This window comes from Xyrauchen texanus, chromosome 27 (genome assembly GCF_025860055.1).
Source record: "Xyrauchen texanus isolate HMW12.3.18 chromosome 27, RBS_HiC_50CHRs, whole genome shotgun sequence".
In the NCBI taxonomy this organism is placed as follows: domain Eukaryota; kingdom Metazoa; phylum Chordata; class Actinopteri; order Cypriniformes; family Catostomidae; genus Xyrauchen; species Xyrauchen texanus.
In genome coordinates this window covers 27,129,314-27,142,287 of record NC_068302.1, presented here as the reverse complement: position 1 = coordinate 27,142,287, position 12,974 = coordinate 27,129,314, and the positions used below count along the sequence as shown (strand labels likewise).

General features: G+C 39.3%; 1 protein-coding gene across 2 annotated transcripts in view; it reads right to left on the bottom strand.

The window, feature by feature from the left end:
- Positions 1-12,974, bottom strand: part of LOC127621407 (uncharacterized) — a 75,290-nt gene that overhangs the window by 48,156 nt on the left and 14,160 nt on the right. For both annotated transcript variants that reach the window (XM_052094979.1, XM_052094978.1), the window contains exon 3: positions 7,739-7,874. In XM_052094979.1, the coding sequence (XP_051950939.1) occupies positions 7,739-7,874 (136 nt within the window). The remainder of the gene's footprint in view (positions 1-7,738; positions 7,875-12,974) is intronic.

The following is a 12,974-nucleotide window of genomic DNA, read 5'->3' as shown; positions in this document are numbered from 1 at the left end:
CGAGCTGACAGAAAGTACACTTTGTACAGTTGTAGTGAGCAGAATAGTATCTCAGAATGCACAACACCTTGAAGCTTGAGGGCAGATGGGCTAAAACAGCATAATACCACGTTTGGAACTTTATTAAGGACATAGTGTTCCTAATAAAGTGCTCAATGAGTATGTAAATTCACACCATGGGAATCAATATTGTTAAAAACAACAATCTCTTATCTCTCATACCTCTTGTTCTCTTCACCTTCCCAGAACAACACAAACACAAGTACACATCTCTGACAGTTCTGTGTTTCAAGGATCTTTCAGAGAGGGAGATGTGTTCACAGAGTCAACAATATCCTGATGACAATGCATTGAGAGTCACACTCTCTAAAGGTCAACCACCCACATGAGGGCCAATTAGAGCCTGCTGTCAACTTCTATCACATGTGAATTATCACCTCAGAACTGCAGAGAAGTGACGTCAGGTGATGAGATGAGACAGCGCACAGATTTTGATTCATATTTCTCTCTCTCCCCCGTCTTTGTCACCTCATCTCCTTCTTTTTAACTCAATTACTCTTTTTGCTTTCCTTCACCCTTTTGTCTCCATCTCGCTTGTTACTTCAGTTATTTAAAGAGCCTTTCTTTGTGCTTAAAGGGATAGTTAACCCAAAATTGTAAAATATGTTATTATTTACTTGCCTTCATGTCGTTCCAAACCCATACGACTTGAGAGTAAATGTTGATGGAATTTTCATATTTGGATGAACTATTTCTTTAAAGCTGCTTGTCAATCAAAGATGATGGATTTGTCTAATCAACTCTAACCCTGCTCATAAACATGACTCGTTTATTGCATTTGTTTTTTCTTGTTTTACTAAATAAACCATAGAAATTATATAGGCATGGTCTATGAGCATGAGAGCCCCTTACCTGTAATGAGGACAAAAAGGTAATGGATTATTGATTTTTCAAGGATTAGAAATTCCACATTCATTTACCCCTATAATTGTTTGTATCGATTCTACAATTGGATCTTAATTGTTTTTTAAAAACACCTTAAACTCTTCATCATGTTCCTTAATCCAATTCCCGAACAATGTGTACAGTGTGGCAAGGCGCATCATCCTGCTGAAAGAGGCCACTGCCATCAGGGAATACCATTGCCATGACAAGGTGTACCTGGCCTTTAATGATGTTTAGGTAGGTGGCACTAGTCAAGTTGACATCCACATGAATGGTTGAAACCAGGCTTTCCCAGCAGAACATTGTCCAGAGCATCACACTCCCTCCACCGGCTTATCGACTTCCCATAGTGCATCCTGGTGCCATCTCTTCCCCAGGTAAACGGCACACACGTACATGGCCATCCACATGATGTAAAAGAAAACGTGACTCTTTGGACAAGGCGACCTTCTTCCACTGCTCCAAGGTCCAGTTCTGACGTTTGCATGCCCATTGTAGGTGCTTTCGATAGTGGACAGGAGTCATCAAGGGCACTCTGACTGGTCTATGTCTAAGCAGCCCCATTCACAGCAGGGTGTGTTGCAATGTGTGTTGTGACACATTTCTCCCGTGACCTTTAAGGTTTCTGTGACTTGTGCCACAGTAGACCTTTTGTCGGTTCGGCCAGGCAGGATAGCCTTCATTTATCGAAGCGCCCAACACCGTGTTGCCAGTTTGTGGTTTGTCCCTCCTTGGACCACTGTTGTAAGTACTCACCACTGCTGACCGGGAGCACCCCACAAGCCTTGCCGTTTCAGAGATGCTCTGATCCAGTCGTCAACAGTTTCTTACAATTTTATCATCAAAATGGTGTTTAAATTAATTAATTCATTAAAATTTTAACCCAATGAAAACATAACAGATAATTTTCAAATTAATCTTGCAAGTACTTTTATACAGAACCTCACAGCACAATCCGAAACACAACAATGGAGTTATATTTTGTCGAAAAAAGATCAGCATTACAGCATCACATATGTGGTATATTCCTTAAATATAATGCAATTACTATTTATTTATTATAGTACAATAGTAGTAGTATTAGTAGTAGTATTACAGTGAATAATACATAACTATACAGTAGAGATCTATTTCTGTTGTTCTTTTTTCAATTTAAGTTGAGCTTTTATTTTGAAGTGTTTCTGTGTTGTTATGACGGTAGTTTCTCAATCCAGAAAAATAATTATTAAACAGCACAAGGCTGCTATTTAATTCAATATATATATAAATATATATATATATATATATATATATATATATATATATATATATATATATATATATATATAGTTCTAATATGCATCACGCTACAGAGTTAATTAGCGCGCATAGTAACTCTCGGGAGTGGGCCAGAATGAGCCAGTCGTCAAGGTAGTTGAGAATGCGGATGCCTGCTTCCCAAAGCGGGGCAAGGGCTGCCTCTGCGACCTTCGTGAAGACACGAGGGGACAGGGACATGCCAAAGGGGAGGACCTTGTACTGATACGCCTGGCCGTCGAACGCAAACCGTAGAAAGGGTCAATGTCGAGGCAATATTGAGATATAGTATGCGTCCTTCAGGTCTACCGCTGCAAACCAATCTAGATGCCAGACGCAAGTTAGAATGTGTCTTTGCGTGAGCATTTTGAATCGGTTGTAAGCCAGCGCCTTTCTTGGGAACGATGAAGTAAGGGCTGTAGAAATCCTTCTTCATCTCGTTTGGGGGGGGTGGGGGGGGGGCGGTTGCCTGGCAAACTGAATTGCATAACCGAGTCGAATGGTCCTGGCCAGCCAGCGTGACGTAATTGGAAGCGAGAGCAACTCGTCCAAGCTCCGTGCTAGGGGCACTAAGGGGACGATTATTTTTGACGTACCCGGCGGGGCTTCGCAGCGCTGCGCAGCAGGTAATGTGGCGTCGGGAGACAAAAATGCGTCCTGAGGCTCTGGTGCTGAGAGAACACTCGAAGCACTTACCTTGCTCAGCACACCCGGGAGGCGGGTTAGTGACTGAGGAGGAGGTCCTGAGGAGGCGTCTTCTAGACTCGTCAGAACCAGACGGCCGGGGGACAACAGTCCTGGCTGGAGGCGAGAGGTCTGTGTCCAATGTGCTGGGACTGTTGAGGTGTGGCAGCAGAGTGCCGGGAGAATGGCATTTGCGGGCCAGGTGACCCAGAGACAAAGGGAATTGCTCTTTTATTGAGAATGTGGGTACCGCAGCCCGAAGGGGGTGCGGCAATGTTAATAAACTTAACTGAAAATTCTCCTCCCAGCCCTCCACCGGGGGACGGAGTGGTCTGCTTACCAGCTCCAGAGAAAACATCTTGGTCGTCCGTCTCAGGAACGCTTGGGAGCCTTCCGGGTCCTTGAAGGGGTTCATGTGCGCCTCCAGCGTGGTGCTCGATGCTGGGGCTGAGAGCTGGGCCCGGGTTGAGGAGGAGCTGTGTGATTCTTAGGAGCCGCAGGAGGACAATGAGAATTTCTCATTGGCTTTTCTCATAGATCAGAGATGCAAAAGGCTCTCAAGAGAGACCCCTAGTGTAGCTTCTTCGACACAACGTCGAAGTGAGCGACAGACGGGGAACATGAGTTTAATTTGTGCAATGAGTATTTATGGATTGACATTCATATGTCAGATGTATCGGTTTTTGGTAGAGCATTTTTACAAGCATGCAACAAGTACATGAGCGCAGTATGGGACCCGATTCCGATACCAGTATACAGTAGGTCTCAGGACATCCTTAGTTAAAATCAATTTTAAGTTTAAAATCAGTGGGCCTTATTCATGAAACAAGAGCAGAACAAATTTGTGTGTAAATCAATGTAGTGTGTAAACACAATACATCAGTTGTCCCATTGAAATCAGTTAGACAATTTACATAACAATGGATTCATTACACATGAATTTGTTCTGCTTGTGTTTTATATATAAGGCCCAATATTGGTGTCACACAGTAGATAGAAACAAAACACAATATGTGTTACAATAGAAAAGTGGATCAGTTATCAGATACAGTAAGCCTTGCAAGCCCACTTATTAAGTAGAAAGAGGAATCACAAGCATTGTAATGATATTATCATAAGTACACCAAGAATAACAACAAAAATAGGCTAACTTTAACATGACAATAAGTGACATCCTAGGATCTGATTTTAGCTCAAAATATGCTAAAATAGTTCCTCTGACATGCCACACTGCAGGGAAAGTGACAAATCCTAGGTTTAGGAAACACAATTAAAAAAGGGCTTGTGTGTAAGTTGTGAGTATGTGTGTTTCTATGTGTAATATTAGACAGATTTTGAAGCTGTGTTTGGGACACCTGATTAAATAATATTGAAGGGTACACATCACACAGACACAAACACACACTGTGGTATTTCTTGAAGGGGTTAGAAACAAAAGGTTTATCATTGTCAGAAGTTGTTAAAAGTGACATTGATATCAATTTTCATTACTATAGTTCATGACTTTTTCCTATCTTCTACCTCTACCTATCTCTCTCTCTCTCTCTCTCTCCCTCTCTCTCTATCTCTCTGTGTTTAAGGGATGACCAAAGCAGTGTGTCTGCTGTGTGTAAATAATTGCAAACGCATGAGTGCATCTGTCAAACATGGTTGCCAGGGTCCAACCTCCACACAACACACACACAACCAGAGAAAGCGGACTGCTGACAACCTTCACAGATCCACACAGCCCAAAGTCACACTAGAATACAGAGCACTGTCTTATAGATGTCAGGAAATAGATTCTAATACCTAAATTAGTGACTGTACCCTTCTCTTGCCACAATGCAAAGAATGGCTGTTTTTCTGAGAAGGAAAAAGAATCAGTAATTAGACTCAATAAGAATATAAGTGATGTTTAGGCAACAAGCGACTGGAATTTGAATCGAATATGCCATAAAAGATACCTTGACATTAGCATTTTTATACAGATGTTACCAGACCAAAGCCTTTTTACCACCCCGGTTGCTACAGTAAATATACATTTGATGCTCTAAACCGCAAAGTGGCGATATAACCCTTCTATATATTGAAAAAGGCAGACATTCTAGCATTTTATTTTTAATTATACTATGCCAATACTAAATTCATGAGTTGTAACTTCAATGCTACCATCAGTTCATCACATTTTTTACTCTCCATTTACAAATCAAAATGTAAAAAATAACATAAGTTGATTATAGTAACAACTCTCTCTTTCTTCACACTTTTCAAAGGTGCTAAAAAGTGTCCCCTCATTTGGTGAATTGCAAACGAGTCTCACGTGTGACTTGAATTTACAGTTTTACCAAGGCGGTAACATTAAGGATCATTTTGGTCTAGTGCCTACTGTTTGTCTCTCTTTTGGTGCAGTAGTGCATTATGAAAGCACCCCAGATGGCCTCAGACATCTTTAAATCCACGACAGGGTCGCATTTAAAATGTTGTATACACAAAGCCCTCCAATTTGAAATTCTAATTATTTTGGGTCTTTACAAGTTGCAGTACAAATAAAATGGCATGCAACAACACAAGATAGAATAAGGAGTATATTAAAAAAACTACTATCCATATCGCAATCATTTGGATGATAATTTATCATCAGCCAAAATTTCAGAATTGATGTAGAGCGCAAAAAGAGAGGGTATGTAAAGCAGCTCCAAATCAAAGCTTATTTGTGCTCATTTGCTAACACTTCTTTATCCAAAGTGACTTATACCATGCCATAACTAAGAAAGAGTAGATATTATATATTCATATTTTAAATATTTTCAGATTAAATGTCTTTCAGCTATAAACAAATCTTTCAGTAAGATTTTTAGTGAATAATGACTCAAATTTATGTTTTATTTTTTCAAAGCAATTATAAGGCTTTAGAGGACTTGAAATATAACAAGAGCAACGGTGAGAAAAGGTTAGAAAAAGTAGCTTTTCCACTTGAGCATGGTTCTGCACGGCACAATTACAAACCGTTCTCGGACCAAATTTCTCGGCACGGTTAGCTCACCTTGTTCATCCGTGCTGGTGGAATGGCTTTAGCATGTGGTGCCTGACTGTAAATTATCCAACAACAAGGTAAGTCATTTATTTCTAGGTAGTTGCCAAACTTCGTTATGGTGAGGTTAATAAATTGCAATAAAAAAATTAAATACAAATAAACAAATAAAACTGTAACCATGGCAACTAGCCCAGATCAGCATGGAACGTCACACTTTTGCTAGAATCGATCAGCCCAATGATGGAAATGTGGCTAATGTTGAGGGCTCATGGATCACCACTTGCTGGGTATGAATATATGACCTTTCAGTTACCAACCAAGAATTTTCAAAACTAGGCTGCAGCAACTCACTAAACTCTTCTGACCAAACATTTCTGGTATCTACTTAAGTCTTTGAGGTTTCTACAGCCTTCTTGAACAAACTTTGTTCATTTAAATCTTCATTATGGTCAAATTGGAGCAGATGGTGTTTGTGACTGTAACGAGATTTGGTAGGTTTATAATGTGTTTGTAAGGATTAACTGAGACAGTCACTTATCTGGGTATGCATGAGCACACAAGAAGAGAGTCTACATTAGGGATGTGCATGGATAGTCACTAGTCGGTTAACTGATCAAAGCGCCAGTATTCTAATGCCAAAATCACTATTCGGTTATTTTACACAAGCAAAACCAGTTTTCAACCCCACCCAAGCCTTACAGGACCCATCAAACTGTTGGCTTTCGTGCCTGATTAAAGTGAGTTTTTCAAGTACAGGCCGAGTTAGAGGTTGTTCACACGTTTTTGCATGTGTCTGCACTGTTTATCAATTGTTTTTCTATCCAAACATGCGCTGGATACATCTCAATGTTTTGTTTTGTTTTGTTTTTCAGCGTCTTGCTCTGGGCAAATATCTATGATTCCAGATTGTTTTTCACTCTGGAAAGTTTCAGAGTTTGATAAACAATGAGCAAATGTTTTTACCCTTTTGCTCTGGTGTGCAGACAATAATTCAATAATTTCAATGCTAAACAATTTCAAAATAAAAGCATCCCAAAGAGTCCACATGACAATACTAGTGTTCACTGCCTCACAGAAATGTGAACCTGCCAGGGCAGAGTTTGTGCACTTAAAGTGCGTTTTTATCAGTTGGTACGAATACAAAAAGATAATTTTTGCTTGACTTTAAATTGAGTGATTTTGTAATTTGAAGATCTATGTATAGGGCTCATATCTCACTGTACACGTTATTCCATGTTATTTTGAATAGTGTTTGACGCATATCCATTGTAATAAACACTCCTTATTCCAAAGACCTGAGTCCCAACAAATAACTAAATAACCATTCATGAACTCTCGCGATTATCCAAATATTACCTTTGCCATGCACATCCATAGTTTACATGTCTCACATAAGCACATTCTTATATAACAACAGCTATTACAAAAACTGTCTTAGAGCAGTTCATGAGTAAAATCATTGCTGCTTTAACCAAGAATACAACAACGATTTCCATTGCAGACTACATTATGCAGTATGTGTTCTTACCACTTAAGCAATACTCTAAAGGTTGATTTTATTTCTGCTCAGCATATAAGAGTCTCAAGGTGCACCAAGTAATATTTATATTTTAATAAAGTCTTACATCTAAAATAAAACAAATTACTTTGATTGCCTTTTATAAAACACAATAAAAATGAACTCCCATCTCATTTGACATGCTTTACAAAACATTAAGTACAACTTGCTTAAAAATATGTATGGATTGAATTTATGTAAATGAATGGACTGAATGTTTGGTTGGAGTTGTAGCTTACTGTATTCTGGCAGTCTCTATTGAGCAGCTGGAGCAGGTCAGATTCAAAGACCTCCATGGAGGGGAAGAGTGCCACACGCACACTCTCCAACACACACGAGAACTCTTCAACAGAAGAGGCTTCCGCAGAGCGTCTGCTGCATGAGAGATGGAGCAAATAAAATGTTAGCATTTTACTCATTTCCTGCACATAAAGCCAATTCCATCCATCTATTTTATTATTTTCTTTGTTTAATGGTTATTCATTTTTAAAGCATTTCAACAAAAGATTTAATTATACAGTAAAGAAATAATTATCGGAGCCCTCCAGACTGCCAGATCCTCTTACTCATGGCAAAGAAATCAAATAAGAAAACTAAACAAACACACAGGATGGCACTAGTGAGAGATCCACAAGAGAGCTGTATGAGTTCCAGTAACTAGGAAAAATCCTGGATGTTGGGACCAGCATAATGGCGCTCCATGTGGCCCAAATTCCCCTTCAGATCTTAAGGAAGAATAAGGACCAATGATAATTTTTCATTTGGAGTAAGTGGCTGGCTGCACCATCACAGCCACATTTCCTCCAGCTGAGATCTTTGGCTGGCCCCATTTCCGCTCGCAGTGGGGGTCTCACTGAGAAACCATTACAAACGTTGTGCATTGAGGAAGTCTTCTGCATATCCAAGCCATTGAAGTTAGTGATTTTTGTAAAGGATAAAATTCTATCAAACTTCCCCATTGGGGCTTGAAAAAATTCTATGTTAAAAATATATATGTGTGTTAGTGTTACGTGACTGTCAGGATTTGCTTGGCTTGGTTCGGTACATCCAAACTTGCACAAAAATTGATGATGCCATGAAACTTTGCCGACCTACTCTCTTTGAAAGAACATCCTTGATATTTTATTTGGATACCACAGATATAGAGACTAAATAATTCTTATGTGCAGGAAAATAAAATGTAATAAAATAAAACCTTCATGTAGACACAGGTTAAGAGAAACTTCCTCCATAATTCTTGAGCAAGCTGATATATATTCCCTTAGTAAAAGCTATCTTTAAAATAGGAAAATCTGGTATAAGTCTCAAGTATAAGAATGTATTTGACACACAAAGATTCATATTTTAGTAGCACCTTTTTTAACAACCTTTTATGAGGTATGAATTTAAGCAGAAGTGTCAGAAATTAATTGAGCTTAAAAGCAATATTTACCACCTGAAATTGATTTGATGGCTGTTACCTATAAAATCCAATCATAATCAAATACAAAAGTATTTAATGATGTACAAGATATCATAACATAATAAACGCTCTGCTTAAATACACTTGAAACAATTGACAGGTTCCTATGTTAAACGATTTCACTACAGAGACATTGTTGCCCCATATTTTGAATACAGTATAGAGACTTTTTGTCTCAAGCCCTGGTTTATTGTTTACTCTGCTGTGCAGTAACAACTTCACAACATGTATTTTCTATGTGAGGAGTAACACACCTTTAGCACTGTTTAGCCTTAATGCACTCACCAAGTCTGCAACTATCAAAGCCAAGACCGAATAGCTCTGACACTTTCAAACATTTACCACACACACTCTGTTACCTCGAACACACATGCACACACCAAATCCAGGCTAATTATATCTATACAGCAGCACTGAGGCATTGCTGCCAAACAAGAGCAGCATCGTCAGGACAATACAGCTAACAAAACACTACAGCACAGCAGCTAAAGTAAGATGGGTCTGATAGTTGATGCTTCTAGAGAAAAGTAAAGGAGGAAGATTGTGAAAGCTTAAGGTTTGGTAGATTAACTGTTTTCTGTGTTGTGGAACTTTGGCAAACTACATTTCGCTACAGCAGGGTTTTCCAACTACCTGAAATTTCAAGTAGTGCTGACATTTGAATAAATATAATGATTTTCTATATAAATGTAATGTAACATTTTCCACTAGTGGTGGAATATTGTATAATTCAAATATAAAATAGAAATACATTTAACTGGGTAATTTACAAATAACATTAACTTTTTTTTATTTCAACATCAAGATTTTAGAATCAAATGTTTAGGTCCCGTAAATGTTTTTTAAATTTATTTTACCATTTATAAATTACGATTGAGCTTTTTTACAGCTCGTTTAAATAGTCCTGCAGTGTGACAAAAAAAATTAAAAAGACAAAAAGACGGAATCACGTAATCTCACAATTCACCCAAAAATGACCATTCTCTTATCATTTACTCACCTTATGCCGTCTCAAACTCAGACTTTATTTCTTCTGCAAAACAGGAACAAATATTATTTTGAGGATATATGATGTTTTTGTCCATACGATGCAAGTCAAAGTAATCCAAAACTTTCAAGCTCCAAAAGGGCATAAAGGCAGCATAAAGAACATCCCTTCTACTCGAGTGGTTTAATCATTTAAGTTCTGAGGGTGTTTTTTTAAGTTTCAGCATCATACCCAAAATCAAAGGCTTATAACTCGACATAAATTGACTTTGGTATTATTTTAAAGAAACCTTTTTCAATTTTTTAATGATATAGATTATGGTGGGCCTGAGTAGCTCAGCAAGTAAAGACGCTGACTAACACCCCTGGAGTCGCAAGTTTGAATCAAGGGCATGCTGAGTGACTTCAGTCAGGTTTCCTAAGCAACCAATTGGCCTCAACAAGCCACATGATAAGATGCAAGGATTGAAGTCTCAGACACGGAGGCAACTGAGATTCGTCCTCCACCACCCGGATTGTGGCGAGTCACCAGGCCACCACGAGAATTTAGAGCGCATTGGGAATTGGGCATTAAAAATTGGGGAGAAAAGGGTAGAAAATACAAAAAGAAGAAGAGGAAAAAAAGAAAAAAAAATTATATAGACTCTCAGCCTAAACAAAACTGCTGAAAATCACACAAAAACTATTTATTATTTTGACATTATAAGTCTCAGGGTGTAAATAAGGTCCTATTGATCCTATTGTCAAAAAAATGTCTCCAAGTGTCCAAAAGCCTCTCCAAACAAATAAAACATAATATTGTACATAATAACTAATTACACATGCAAATACAACAATGACTAAAGGCATGCAGGCATGAGTAACAAGATCTCATTCAGTTCCATTCTGTGTCATTTGAGCCATCGAGTCTGTGTCACATACTTGGCACCATCTCCTGGTGGCCATTTGTAATTTGAGAGAAAAATCATCTCTGTCCATATTTGGATGACTTCCACCTCTGGTTGCAATGATCTGAATTTTTTATAATTATTTTTTTTCCTCTGCGGTGTGTGAAAATGTGAAGCCATATAAAGCTCCTAGATCCCATATAATTATACACAAAACAACTTAAACAACTGTTCAACCCATTGAAGAGACTGCACCTCTATCACTCACAGTCTCGTAGTCATTCCTGATGAAAATTAAAGATGGTGCTACTGTAAATAAGGTCCAAACTCAGACAAGAAAAGTTCTAAATCAGACAGAATACAAAGTTTTTGGATCTTGGAACTAAGTGCTTGAGATGATGTCTTATTAACTGTATTAACAGTCAGGGGGAATATCTCTCTTTCTACTTTGAGTCTGTGTGGGGGCCCAGGAGGATGCAGAATATAGCACTCAAACATTTCAGATGCAGTTCAAAGAGAAACCTGCTCCAAAGGAACCCCCTTCCTACATCTGCTCATAGGCGTATAATTAGGGTGAGAGAGAAACTAAAAGAGGAAGCAAGAGATAGAATATTCCACAAATTTTCTTCATCCCTCTCTGGATCTAGACAGTGGTCATGGGTCACACTCCCTGTAAGATATCTGGAGTACTGCAGGATCAGCCAGACAATGTGGTCCACTTCCAATCCACTCTCATCTCTGAAACCCACCACGCTTCATTACTACTGTTCATAAAGTCTGTCTTTACCCACCACTGAGAGCTGCTCAGAACTCAAATCCAAGAGGAGATGAATCATGAGCACAGCGCTGTTAGATGGAAAAGTTGCAAAAAGGCTGAAATGCTTTTTCTTCAAGGCCAAAAGCTTCATTTATGACCTGGTTTGGCACAAAGCTATATTCTGAAGCTAATCAATGGAATGTCCTGAGAAATAGGGAGTGCTCTTTAGCAAGGTCTCTTCTGCTGTCTCCATGGCAACACACATTCTCTCGTTACAGATGAGCAGTTATCAAATGCTTCATGATTGTTTTATAACTGTAGTCGAACAAACCATCACAATAAGGATGATTTAAACCTTTTCTCACATTAAAAGGTCAATTGAGTAGAGGCATTCTGGTTAATCGTACCTATGCCCTCTTTGGGCGGCACCACACCAGGAATGCTCTCATGTCCAGACATCAGAATGTTGGGTGGGAGCAGATGCATGATGGGGGGAGAGCTGGGTGTGGCTGTATTGAGTACAGCAGCTGTGAGCCCTCCATCAAGGATAACATTGCATTCACTATAAAGAGAGAGTAACTGACATAATGTCTGCTGCATAGGAAGAAGCCACAACAATGTAAACTATATTTTTACATTCTCTAAAAAAAATGTGACTGGTTCTTTCCCATGCAAAACACACATGGTAATTATTTGGGGAGAAAAAGTGGTAAATGGGGTAGGGATGTGGCACAGGTGGGATTCTGTAATGAAGACTCAGGTTGGTTGGGATCCATCAGCGATTTATTAAGGTAGGCAATGTCAAGTACAGGCGAAGGTAATTGGCAGGCAAACAGGAATATACAGGTAGGCAGAATCGTAGTCAAACAGGCAAGGAATCAGGGCAGCAAATATCAAGGCAGCAAATATCAATGGTAGAGGGTCAGGCGTAAACTCAGTAAAGGCAGGCGGCAGACAGACGTAGACGGTATAATCAGACAAGGGTCAAAACACAGAGAATCAGGAATAACAGTGATAAATGCTCAGAAATGCAGCCGGAGCAAAACAAGACTTCGCAATGAAAGAACATGAAAACACTGATTAAGTAGTGTGAAGTTAATGACGCCAGGTATGTGGGTTTATGGGAATTGTAGTCTAATGGTCAATACTCTAAGGGGCTCACCTTAGGCAAGTGACAGTACCCCTCTTTGCCTCCCAACTATGAGTCAAATAGTAGATGTCAACTCGGCAGCAGGAGTTGGCAGCTGTTGTAGAGCATTGGAACGTTTTCCTGGTTGGTCTACCACAGCTTTCTCGGTGGGCGGAAGATCCTTTGCGGGACAACGGTCAGCGAGTATCAGGCCAAGCTAGCAGGCTACTGTGGGGCGATCCTGCGTTGCTCT